Source organism: Coenobita brevimanus, chromosome 65 (assembly GCF_032717465.1).
Source record: "Coenobita brevimanus isolate Jiangsu-jjx chromosome 65, ASM3271746v2, whole genome shotgun sequence".
Taxonomy (NCBI): domain Eukaryota; kingdom Metazoa; phylum Arthropoda; class Malacostraca; order Decapoda; family Coenobitidae; genus Coenobita; species Coenobita brevimanus.
This window is the reverse complement of record NC_137018.1, coordinates 25803314-25815706: the sequence shown is the minus strand read 5'-3', so window position 1 is coordinate 25815706 and position 12393 is coordinate 25803314. Positions and strand designations below refer to the sequence as shown.

General features: G+C 42.0%; 1 protein-coding gene across 1 annotated transcript in view; it reads left to right on the top strand.

Moving 5' to 3' along the window:
- The window catches only part of LOC145404918 (U3 small nucleolar ribonucleoprotein MPP10-like), a 422647-nt gene that overhangs the window by 54909 nt on the left and 355345 nt on the right, over nt 1-12393 (top strand). The window contains exon 2 of the mRNA XM_080276425.1: nt 1006-1150. Within this exon, the coding sequence (XP_080132551.1) occupies nt 1006-1150 (145 nt within the window). The remainder of the gene's footprint in view (nt 1-1005; nt 1151-12393) is intronic.

Genomic DNA, 12393 nt, shown 5'->3' with positions numbered 1-12393 from the left:
GGTTGATACATTCACATCGATGCATTTATTACCTCAAACACAGGAAATGCCTCTTGTATCCCATGCATAACCAATATTGTTGGATATGCAGGGGTACCAACAGTTTCCTAACCCCCTGCCTATTTTTCTTAAACCATCGTTGTTTGTCATATTGTTTAGCACAACGTCGTAGCGATACTTTTTTGTACAGTTGTAGATGCAGTCCTCTTTATGTCTGCTGTATATTCCAGAATATCACCATGTTTTTCATAGAGTTGGTACTGCAGATTAAGGAAGGTGACATCAGTTTTTTAGGTAACACTGACTCTTTAATAGGCAGGGTTGTTGTTGTTGTTGTTGTTTACTGTTTACATCAGAAAGTTAGATTAAAAAAAAAAAAAGTTAACATAAGGAGGACTTGTGTATGGTACCTGGTAATCTGAGAAGTGGAAGATATCTAACTATGGTGAGATGAGAGATGAGATTGGAACAGTTTATGTGCCAGAGTTCGGAATGAGGAAGATTACCTGGCCATGGGGATATCTCCTGGAGGCATCAAGGAGATTTAAGATCAGTCTAAGTACTGTATGGTAAATGTATATATTTTTATCAAGAGGAGGTCCACCAAATTTCCTTGTAACATTATGATACTGCTACTTCATTATCATAGCCTGTTCTCAACCACTTTGGCTAAGGACATTTACCTGATTGAAACATGCCTTGTTACAATCATGAGGTAATGATACACCAGTATCTCATTGTTATAAAATAATAAAATACACCACAGAGCAGGGAGCAAAACAGATTACAGGAGGCCATGTCACTGATTGATGGTGTAAGGTGATTCTGGTAAATCGCTTCCATAATGGGAAGGTCCTTGTCCCAGCTGCTACCACCAATGACGCAGACCTTCCCATTATTGAAGCACAAAACTGTTATCAACTTAAGCCTTCAGTTAAGGGCAGCACTGAGTGTTAGTATGCTGTGGCACTGGCATGTGTGTCCTGACTTGATATTTTCCCCTAGACCAGATGCAAAGCTGGAAGCAGGATGGCGGGAGCAGATGAGGCAAATGTACAACTTTATCAAGAAGCAGGAATCAAGACACAACTTTCCAGCCCCTCCTGATGCCGTGTCTCACCTTAACATGGACATTCTCAACTCAGAGCAGGTCAGCCACATCATGGATGTAGGAACACTCTTTTATCTTATGAATTAAGAGGCAGGTGAAACATTAGAACTGACCTTAGTTATAAGAAAAGATAATAGTATATACAATATAGTCAACCACAGAATAATAATTTTGAATTAAATAATTTATGTGGGCTTATCTTTGACCCTGATTAAGTACAACTTCAGATATATTTTATTGTTACATGTAAGGGTAAAGTATGTGAATTATAATTAGATACTCTGTGCATGCAACATGAAAGATATGTAAAATATGCTAATTCATAAGTGGAAGAGGGTGTAGCCTATTTAGATGGTATGGCTACACAGGGAGAATGAAATTTTACTAAGATAATGAAACAGTAGCTACTAGCATAGCTACCATGTAAATCAAGGTAAAACACAGAACAAGCTGGTAGGCAATGATGGCCACCTGTAAGCAGGCTGTTGTAGTTCAACCTGTGCACACATACAGTAGGAGGACCCTCATCTGGTTAGAGTAAAAAAATTCCATCTCTCATCTCTCTTTTGGACACAAACTAAATCATTCAGACAACAGAAGTAACTTGATACTTGCATAAACACAATAAACATCAAAAATTGTGAAAAAATTAAATATAATTTTTTTTAAGGAAACCTCCCATACTATGTACTGATTTTGTTCGTAATACACATATCTCGTCATTTCAAACCATTGCAGCACCATTGAAATCTTTTGGGGGTGAAAATGTGGATATTTCTTAATGCGATGTTTGTTTTTTTTTTTTTTCTTTTTTTTTCTTTTTTTTCTTTTTTTCTCACCATGATGTATGCTGTAATTTTGCGAAATTTTTTTGCACTGCATTAAAAAGGAGAAGATGGGTTTATGAAGCAAAAATTGCATTGCCAGGTTTGCCAGACATTTCTCTTCATTTTGGTAAAAAAAAAAAAAAATGATATATGAAAAAATGTAACTATTTCTGTCCCAGTAGCCACAGAGGGGCTAAGCAGGCCATTGCTAGTCAGTGAGGCACACTTCTGATGGGGGATGACCTCAAGATTACATGTAGAGAAGTCAGAGCTTTCTGCACCCATTATTAATGCTTCTACAGCTCAAAATGTGAAAAGTATGAAAAACGTTTTTTTCGGCCGTTCCTAGGCAATGAGTATTTGCCTAGCAACCAAAGCCTTGCGGACACAACTAAGTCATAGGCTGGTCATTGTGTCCAGGTCTGGTCGCAATCAGTTAATTCTGAAGGGTAGAAGTGCCTGTCAGAATTAAACAAGAAAGAAAGAAACGTGACTAACAGTAAGGGCAGCATGGAGCTGGCTAATACCTGTATGTGGAAGACCTAGGAAAAGGCTTAATGTGATAAGTAGTGGCAAAAAGCGAGATAAGATGATCTGAAAGCAAGAGAAATAATAAAAATGGAATTAAATGATTAACCCCATCTTGATGATAGTATTAGTTTAATATATTCTCATTACCTCCAGATGATTGTATTCAACTTAGGAAGGGTATCTTGTGTTGAAGGTGTTAATGGAGGCTGCATTTAGTAACTCCAGTTTGAAAAATCTCTTATGCAAAATAAAATTGGCTGGACAAAGCAAAAATGTAGTTAATAACAAATTGCAGAGAGAGAGAGAGAAGTTGTATGTCTTTGCTTTTATAGTCAACAGATTGGCCACACCCCACTTACATCATGGAGGTGACAGATTAGGCTGTGTTATATGCTATAGCCTGTGGAATGGAACCAAGACTTTCAAAGATTTACCTGAATACCAGATGGATATGTGGTCCATTCTCATTTGGCTTTCTGTTGAAAACTTAACTTCTGTGTTTTTCTCTTCTTGTTTCTGCTTCTGTTTCCTACCCACCCTTTTGTGATACAGGCAGTCCTCATTCTTACAGTGGGTACTTTACCTTGGAGACTCAAGCAAATCAGTTTATAGTGTAGTTAGATTTTTTTTTTTTTACTTCAGTTTGGGATTGTTAGCAAACATGGCCACTTAGAAACATGACCTGTAACAAAGGCTTACTGTAACAGGAAACTGAGCTAAGATGATCACAATGATATGGATAATGATGGTATACAAGTTTCAAGTAACCAGGGACACAGTAGTTTCTAAGTGACTTGAATCTAGGGATATAAAATTTTATAGAGTACTGTACTGCACTGTAATGGCTGTGGATCAAGTATAGGCAAGTTAACCCACCGCATCCCAACCGATTTTTCACCACTGACCCCCCCTCCCCCCAATCCCGGCAGATTTTCTAAGTTTTTTTTGGGGGGGGGGCTTAAACCTCCACTTTTTATGAGAAACATTGGAAAATGCCCATAAAAGTCCTCAGTTGAGCTTATAATTGCATTATACAGGTGTCCCTCTGAATACCTGGTACCGTCTTCTGTGGGCCGTGCTCCAGAGAAACAGTTTCTCTGGGAGGAGCAACTATTCCAAACCACCCATAAAAGGTCAAATATTTATTTATTTGGTACGAATTTATATGTAGTACAAGAGTATATCGGTTATCAGACAGTAATATAGGCGATATAAGCATTGTTTCACTCACCAGACACGTCAGCATACCTCACCTTCCTTTACGATGTTACCACCTAATCACTTCTGCTTCTTTCTTCCTTTGTCCTCCAACTCGGGTATAACTTTCGCTTTGAATTTCGTCATTCGAGAGACCGTGGCGCGACATGTCTTTACTAGCCAGGTTACTGCTAACTGATGAGTTGCTGAGAAAATGGCGTGTGGGGGGAGGTAAGGGGGGTCAGGCAATATCCTTGCCTGACGAGGGGTAGAGGAAGGTCTCCCACATATGCCTACCAAAAATCACCCACGAAACTTGAAAAATGTGCAAATGACGGACCTCGCAGTTGCAAAACATATGGATACCTTGTAGGGTGTCTATCTATCTATCTATTGCCAGACGCCTCAATCCCGTTTGGGGTGGCCACAAACAAATCGCCTCCAAGTCGCCCTGTCCCCCGCCATTTCACTCCCCTGCTCCCAACTCACACCCCCCTCTCTCATATACCTCTCCACCCCATCTCTCCATCTCATCCTCGGCCTCCCCCTCCCTCTTTCCCCCTCCACCTCACTCACATACACTCTCTTCGTCAGTCTTTCACCCTCCATCCTCTCCACATGGCCAAACCACCTCAATGTGTTCCTCATAACGCTTCCTATCACATCCACATCCACACCACAACGCTCCTTTATATCCTCATTTGTGAGCCTATCTCTCCATGTGACTCCACAGGCTCCTCTTAAATAACTCCATGTCACCATGACAAAATGTGGGAACGTATCCATACGTTGTCGGGACGCCTCGAGTTAAACTGAGAGGGGTTTGGAAAATGTTATGGTACATGTGTGATGTAATTAGATGGTAGTCAAAGCCTATGTAGAGATAGATGGATGTCTGAGTATCACTGGTAGAGTGAAACAACAGTTGGTTAACATAATGGCAGTACTGTAACTGGATAGGGACATGAGATTTCAGAATAAAGAGTTAGGGAAGGAGTAGTAAAGCCAGTGATAAATGGTGAGGGAGGGAGTATTTCAAGTATGGTGTATGCAGATGGTGTTGTGCTGCATGTTAATGGTGAACAGGAACTTGGCAGAGTGGTTCAGAATGTTGTAAATGGTCTTTCAGTGGTTAGGTCTGAATTTACTGCAGAAAAATTGTAGGTGTTGAGAGAGATGACTTGCATTGTAACTTGCTTATGATTGGAGAGAGACTAGAATTGGTGGAAGATTCTGAGTACAGTACCTCACTGCAGTGTTAGAAAAAACTGGTAAATGTGTTGAGAGAGTGGCTCCAGGAAAAGTGACTAAAACCATAAAGGTCTTAAAATAGAGGTCGGTGTATGGAAGCTGCACGCAGACTACATGAAGGTAGCCCAGATTAATGTAAAGTTGTGAGACTTTGATGTGATATGAGTTTGAAATTTCAGTAATGTGAGCAGTGGAAATGGAAATGGGGTAGGGGGGTTTTAAGAATACTCCCTCAGTATCCCTGCTTGTTGTACAAGGCAACTAAAAGGATTGGCGGAGGGTTAATGCCCCTCCCCGGAAAATAACTAACTAAAAAGATGAACAAGAAGCCTCAGACAAGGACTGACCAAAAGATGACGACCAAGGACCGGACAAAGGACATAGTAATCGCAACATGGAATGTAAGAGGTGCGAATGATGAGGTGAAAGAGAGAGAGAGTGTCCAGGTGCCTGAGGGTGCGAAAGTTGATGTATGTGGAATAACTGAAACTAAATGGTGAGGTGAGAGTGTGAGAGAATGGGAGTATGGATGAGGTATATGTGCAGGAGTAGGTGAGAATGAGAGGGCAAAAGAAGGAGTATGTATAGTTGTGAGTAAAAGATGGAAGAAGAACATAAGAGAGTATGGATCAGTTGGGTCAAGGATTGTGTGGGTAAGATTGAAAGTTGGCATACAAATTGTGTGCGTGTATGTGCCAACGCAAGATCATGCAAGCAGAGTGAGAGAAGAGTTCTGGACAAATGTGAATGTGTGCATGGAAAAGTTTGGAAGGAATGAGAGAGTGTTTTTGATCGGTGATATGAATGGTAAAGTAGGGAATGTGAAGGTGGATGGGATAGTTGGTGAGTGGGGTGTGCCTGTTCAGATAGATGAGAATGGCAGTGCGTTAGTGGACATTTGTGCTGGGAGTGGGTTGGTGATGGCCAATACCCTCTTCAGGTACAAAATGATCCACAGCTATACTGTACATGGTGAGTGATTAGAAGGGTTGGTGGTGAACTGAATGAAAGGAAGGCAATGATTGATTATGTGTGTGTGGATGAAAGGATGCGAAGATGTGTAATGGATGCAAGAGCTTATAGAGGTTGGGGGAGTGGACTTTCTGACCACTACTTGATGGTGGCCAGAATCAAAATCCAAATAAGATGGAGAAATAGAAGAAGGGAAGGACAGGAAGAAGGAGTATTTGCAAGGAGAGTGGAAAGGTTACAAGAGGATGAGAAAAAGGCAGAATATAAGAGAGAAGTGGAGGAACGATTGGGCAAAAATGAATTAGAGCAGATGAGGGATGTGGAAGGTGTGTGCAGGACATTCACAGAAGAAATATGTGCAGCATGTGATGAGGTGTGTGGGATGAAGAGAAGATGGAAGGGGGTGCAAGGAACAGCACGATGGAATGAAGAGGTGAGACAGGCTGTGGCACAAAAGAGGAAAGCATACAATGAATGGATGAGAAATAGGGGCGTGGAGGAAGTTGAGAGGCGGAAGAGAGAGTTATATGTAGAAAGAAAGAGAGAAGTCAAAAGATTAGTAAGAGAAAGAAGAGAGTGGATGAGGACTTTGGAAGGAATTTGAGTGTAAAGTGGAGGGACTGTAAGAAAATGTTCTGGAAAGAGGTGAAGAGAGTAAGACAGGGTGGAAGTGAAGTTAGCAGGGGAGTGAAAGATAAAAATGGTAGATTACTAGTGGAGAAAGGAGAAAAAGTGAGTACAGTAGATGGAGAGAACACTTTAAGGAATTTTTGAACATAGAGGATGGAAGTAAAGCGAGTATAAGTGGCTGGGGAATGGTTGGGAGAAGGAGAGAGGTGAGAAGACAGGAAGAAATCAGTAGGATAGAAGTTGTGGAAGCAATGAAGAAAGTTAAATTGGGGAAAGCCCCAGGAATTGATGGAGTGTGTGGTGAAATGCTGAAGCTTGGGGGAGAGATAGTAGTAGAATGGATGTGGAAGAAGTGCAGATTGGCCTGGAAGGGAGGTAGAGTCCCGGAGGATTGGAAGTCAGGTATAATTATTCCTTTGTACAAAGGAAATCGGGAAAAAGAAGTGTGTGGTAATCATAGAGGCATTTGTCTTCTCAGTAGAATAGGAAAAGTGTATGCTAGGATACATATTGACAGAGTTAAAGAACAGAGGAATTAGTTGGAGAAGAACAAGGAGTCTTTAGGAAGGGAAGAGGTTGTGTAGATCAGATATTCATTCTTAGATCTTTAGTGGAAAAGTTTCTAGAGAAGAGAGAGAAGTTGTACACAGCTTTCATGGATTTGGAGAAAGCATATGACAGGGTGGATAGACAAGGATTGTGGAAAGTATTAAGAATATATGGAGTAGATGAAAAGTTGTTGAATGCTGTGAAGAGTATGTATGATGGTGCGAAGGCTGCAGTGCGTGTGGATGGTGAACTGAGTGAATTTTTCTTTTTGAAGGTTGGGTTGAAGCAGGGATGTGTCATGTCTCCATGGTTGTTCAATCTGTACATGGATGGGGTAATAAAAGAGGTACAAGGTAGGGTAGTGGATGTTGGAGTGGCCCTGGTGAGAGAGGGTAGTGTTTGGAAACTCCCTGTACTGTTGTTTGCAGATGATACTGTGTTGTTTAGTGAAGATGAAGGGGAGCTGCAAGGCTTGGTGGATGAGTTTAGGAGAGTGTGTAAGAAACGGAATCTAAAGGTGAATGTAGGGAAGAGTAAAGTGATGGTCTTTGAGAGAGGTGAAGTCAGTGAATGTACAGCGAGGTTGGATGGTGAGGAATTGGAAAATGTGATTATGTTTAAGTACTTGGGTAGTGTGATGAGTAAGGATGGAGGTTTGGAGGGTGAAGTGCTTGAAAGGGTACAGCAGGGAAGAAAGGTTGCTGGTTCCTTGAAAGCAGTGATAAGAAACAGGGAAGTGAGCATGGAAGTAAAAAAGTTACTACTTGACAGTATTTGGATACCAACTCTAATGTATGGAAGTGAAGCAGTATTTGGATACCAACTCTAACGTATGGAAGTGAAGCTTGGACGTTGCTGGAAGAACACAAGTCAAGAGTGAGAGCAGTGGAAATGAGTTATTTAAGAGGAGCCTGTGGAGTCACATGGAGAGACAGGCTGACAAATGAGGATATAAAGGAGCATTGTGGTGTGGATGTGGATGTGATAGGAAGCGTTAGGAGGAATATACTGAGGTGGTTTGGCCATGTAGAGAGGATGGAGGGTGAAAGACTGATGAAGAGAGTGTATGTGAGTGAGGTGGAGGGGGGGAGAGGGAGGGGGAGGCCGAGGATGAGATGGAGGGATGGGGTGGAGAGGTATATGAGAGAGGGGGGTGTGAGTTGGGAGCAGGTCAGTGAAATGGTGGGGTACAGGGTGACGTGGAGGCGATTTGTTTGTGGCCACCCCGAACGGGATTGAGGCGTCTGGCAATAGATAGATAGATAGTAAGATGAATGAGATAAGAATATTAACATGGAGATCCATGAAAGATATGGTGTAAAATTAGAGGGTAGATGAGACTGTGCATCAATAAAAAGTCATGTAGAGAGAATGGATGTGAATAAGGCTGTGAAAAGGACTTAGGTGAGTGTGTTTCTGGGAGTCTTGAATGGCCTATTAGTAGATAGCTGGATGTGGTTAATGACTATGTGAGAAAGCATAATATAGAAGTTAAGGAAACAAAAGAATTGACAATGGATAAAAATGGTAGTATGAAGCACAGTATGTATGGAAATACACATGATGAAGGTTGTACCCGTTTTGTAACTTGATAAGTCAGCAGCATGACTGTATCCCACTGGCATATATTAAGCAAACCTAACAATAATATATATATATATATACAGTACAATCCCAGTTACTGGGCGGCTTGGGGAATTCACCTTCCTGGTTACAGATTTTTCCCGCAGTTCTGATATTCAAATCAATACAAAGGCGATCATTATCACAGCTGTACATACAATTCAGGTACTCACCACACACATCAGGGGGCACACTAAGAGATTCCACCTGAAAAATTGCCTCGCAAACACACACCATGGTCATAGTGGACGTGCATGCAATGCCTTGCAGTACCGGTACTGCAAAATGCACAAGTCCATTCTGTTAACTACCGAATAATTTCTTGTATGTACTATACTCATGTGGAAAACTAAAGAAATAAAATCCTGAATATTTATTGGTAAATTATCACGACACCTGTACCCCCACATCAGCTTTGTTTACGATCCCGGCCCCAACTGACCGCCACCATTCCGCCATTGTTTTGCACCATTGTTAACTACCGAAGTATTCATTGTATGTACTGTACTCATAAAAGTGGAAAAATAAAGAAATGAAATCTTGAACATTTATTGGTGAACTGATGTTAAGACTGCACTATAGAATTATCACACCTGTGCCCCCACACAAAGCTTTGCTTACGGTCCCGGCCCCAACTGACCTCCATCATTCCACCCTTCACCTGCCGCCAATCAGCTGTTTTGCACAAAATAAAATACATGATGTACTTATGAAGTGCAAGCATATATATTTTTTTTTCTTCTAACAAAGTAAACCTTCATTCCTATTAACATTTTTTTTTTTCATCTCTGCCAGCACACATGCGTTCTAAGATGAATTTATGTGGTGCAAGTTAGACTCGGTCTGTTAGGAAGAAAAACACCGGCATTTGCTGATTTGCTCTCTCCCGAGATGTCTGGCTTTACAAATTCCATGCCTGTCTTTGAAACGATTTAACCATCCAACACTCAAATCACATTCGACTTCTGTATTCATTTTATTGTGAAACTGTCTTGCTTTTTCTTCGATAAGAGGACCAGAAATAGGTGCTCCCCTTGATCTTTCTAAGCAAAACCACTTGAACGATGAAGAGTCTGCCTTTTTTCAATGGACTTACTTGTCTCGCTTTTCATAAAAAATTCATTGAGCTTGGATGCTGGGTCTTTATATAAATCGTTGGATTTCCTACATTATATTCGGTCATCAGTGTTTTATAATGTTTGCCTTTTTCAAGTCTATGGCATATGTCCAGCTTCTTGTTTCAAGGTAGGCACGACACGCTTATGTTTAGTTTGCTCTTAAGGCATTTTGGAATGTTGAAATTACCGTCCATCAGAGCAACATAACAGCAAGAGAGCTTGTAAACTGTCTGGTGGTAAAAAGCAGACTGGTGATTTGTGGAAATTGTGGAGGGTGTGGAGGATGACTGAATTCAAGTAGGGGAAAGAGGGAGGAGGAGGGCTGGTTAAGAGGATTTACTAGGGATTTACATTAGCCAGAAATGCCTTCACCTCGCTTAGTCCGACTTCACCCAGCCTCGCGTGACACGATAAAACGGCGGTTTGGCGGTCCATTCAAAATGGCGCACAGTTATAACTTACTGACCTTTTTACCAGCCCTTGAATTTTCCCGTTTTTCTGAGTATTCCGTTTGTCTGGATACCGGATAGCTGGGATTGTACTGTATATATATATATATATATATATATATATATATATATATATATATATATATACATATATATATGTGGCAGGTGGAGGCGCTCACCATCCACTCACTTGATGTAGTGCTGCTCTCAGGTGTCTGCCCTTTCCTCTCCTCCGTCCTTCTTTCCTTCCATCCTCTTTTGTCTTTCGTTCCTTCATTCTTTCCTCTTCCTTCTGCCTGTGGGTGACTCTACACTGAGTAACAAGCCAAATAGTTTCCTGTACAACAGGAAACCATTTACTGCGCTGGGTGGTAACCATATAACCAAATTATGACGCCTGGTGGTTTAGTGGGTAATTAAGGCGCTCCAATCGGATTGAGCCGGTGAAGGTTTATATCCAAGGGGTGGTTCGGGTTTATTGCTCATGTGATGCCATTCAGTAATGAGTGAGGCTGGTCGCTCTCATCCTAAATGTCACGACCATCTTGCCTAGCCCCGGGCTCCTACATTCCTCATGGGGCGAAATAGGATTGGATGATGGATGGATGGATATACAGTAATCACTCCAATATCCGACGTAATAGAGCCATAGTTAGGTCCGGTTGTTGGTTTTGTCCGGATATTGGGCCCCAGCATATGGACTTGTACTTATGGACCCTAACTCAGAGAAACACCTATACAACTCCCTCTGGACATGCATAGCACCTATTTAAGACCCAAATCACACCAATAAGGCACATAAATGACTGAAATAAATGCAAAAGAAACATAAAATTAGGGTTTAGAAGTATGTTCATACATTAATAAACATTCTGGTACTTATGGACCCTAACCTAGCCTAACTCAGGAAAACACATTCCTTCTGCACATGCATAGCTACTAACATCCTATTCACACCAATAAAAGACATTAAAAAGTGAAATGAGGCAAGTATAGTAGGGAAAAAAGTACAGTATGAAACATTCTGGCTACTTACAGCAAGTCCCTGGCCACCTCGATGAATAACCGCCTCCTCTCGGACTCTGACAGTAAGAACGATTTCCTGAAGCACTTGCAGTACACTCTTCCTGAAGTCTTGCACTGAACTTAGTCAATAACACACACAAGTCCGTTCTCTTCACAGTGTTCACTTTTGTCCAAATAATGCTCCATTGTAACTTAGTGTTGCACTTTAACTTTTCCCAATTTTTTTTTAATTTTCCAAAGCCAAAACAAACAAGTCTATTTACGTTAAATTTTTTTTCTATTGAGTCTTTTCTCTCACAACTTTAAATCCTTAACACAACACACTGTTTTTTTCACTGCACAACACTCAAAATTCCCGTGTGGTCTAGTGGAGAAGTTCTTGCTGTTTATTCACTGTCAGAGTCCGAGAGTATCACTGGCAGGCGACCTAGTGGTGCATCGCTGGGTCGTGGTGATGGCGTACCCACTGCAGAGGACTCTGAAGAAAGCCGCAAACTCATGTCGAGCAGTGACTCCACGGTGGCTAATGTGCTGGGCTGTGGCTTGGAGCATGAGGGCCTGTCTTGGGGAGGCAACGGAGTGGAGCCAGGGCTGGGCACAGCGGGGGTCACGGGCCTGAAAAAACTGTCAGTGGTTGACTGACGCAATGACCAACGATTCTGACGATTGATGATGCGCTGCCTGAAGGCACGCACTTCCTCCACGAGTCTCAAGGGCCCCATCTCCCTGTCGCAGTCCGGGTGTTCCAGGTAGTCTAGGATGAACTCTAGATGTTCCCGGAGTGCGCTCAGCTTGGGGATGGCTGGAGTAGTGTCCTGCTGAGAGGAGTCCGCATCATCATCGCCTTCCTCGTCGGAATCTTCAAGTTCGGTACTGACACCAGAAACCGAAGACGCGATCTCGATATCAGACAACGTCTGATACCCAGGATCGCCCTCGTCGTCATCCAACCACTCACGAATATCGTCCACATCTACATCGTCGCCGTGCGTACGTAGCCGTGCATGGAAGTCATCCACGTCAAACCCTAGAAAATCGTACTCCACATCCGTTCCGAGAAGCAGACAAGACCAACCATTTTCAAGAGTTTTCACAGGGACTTCCTTCCA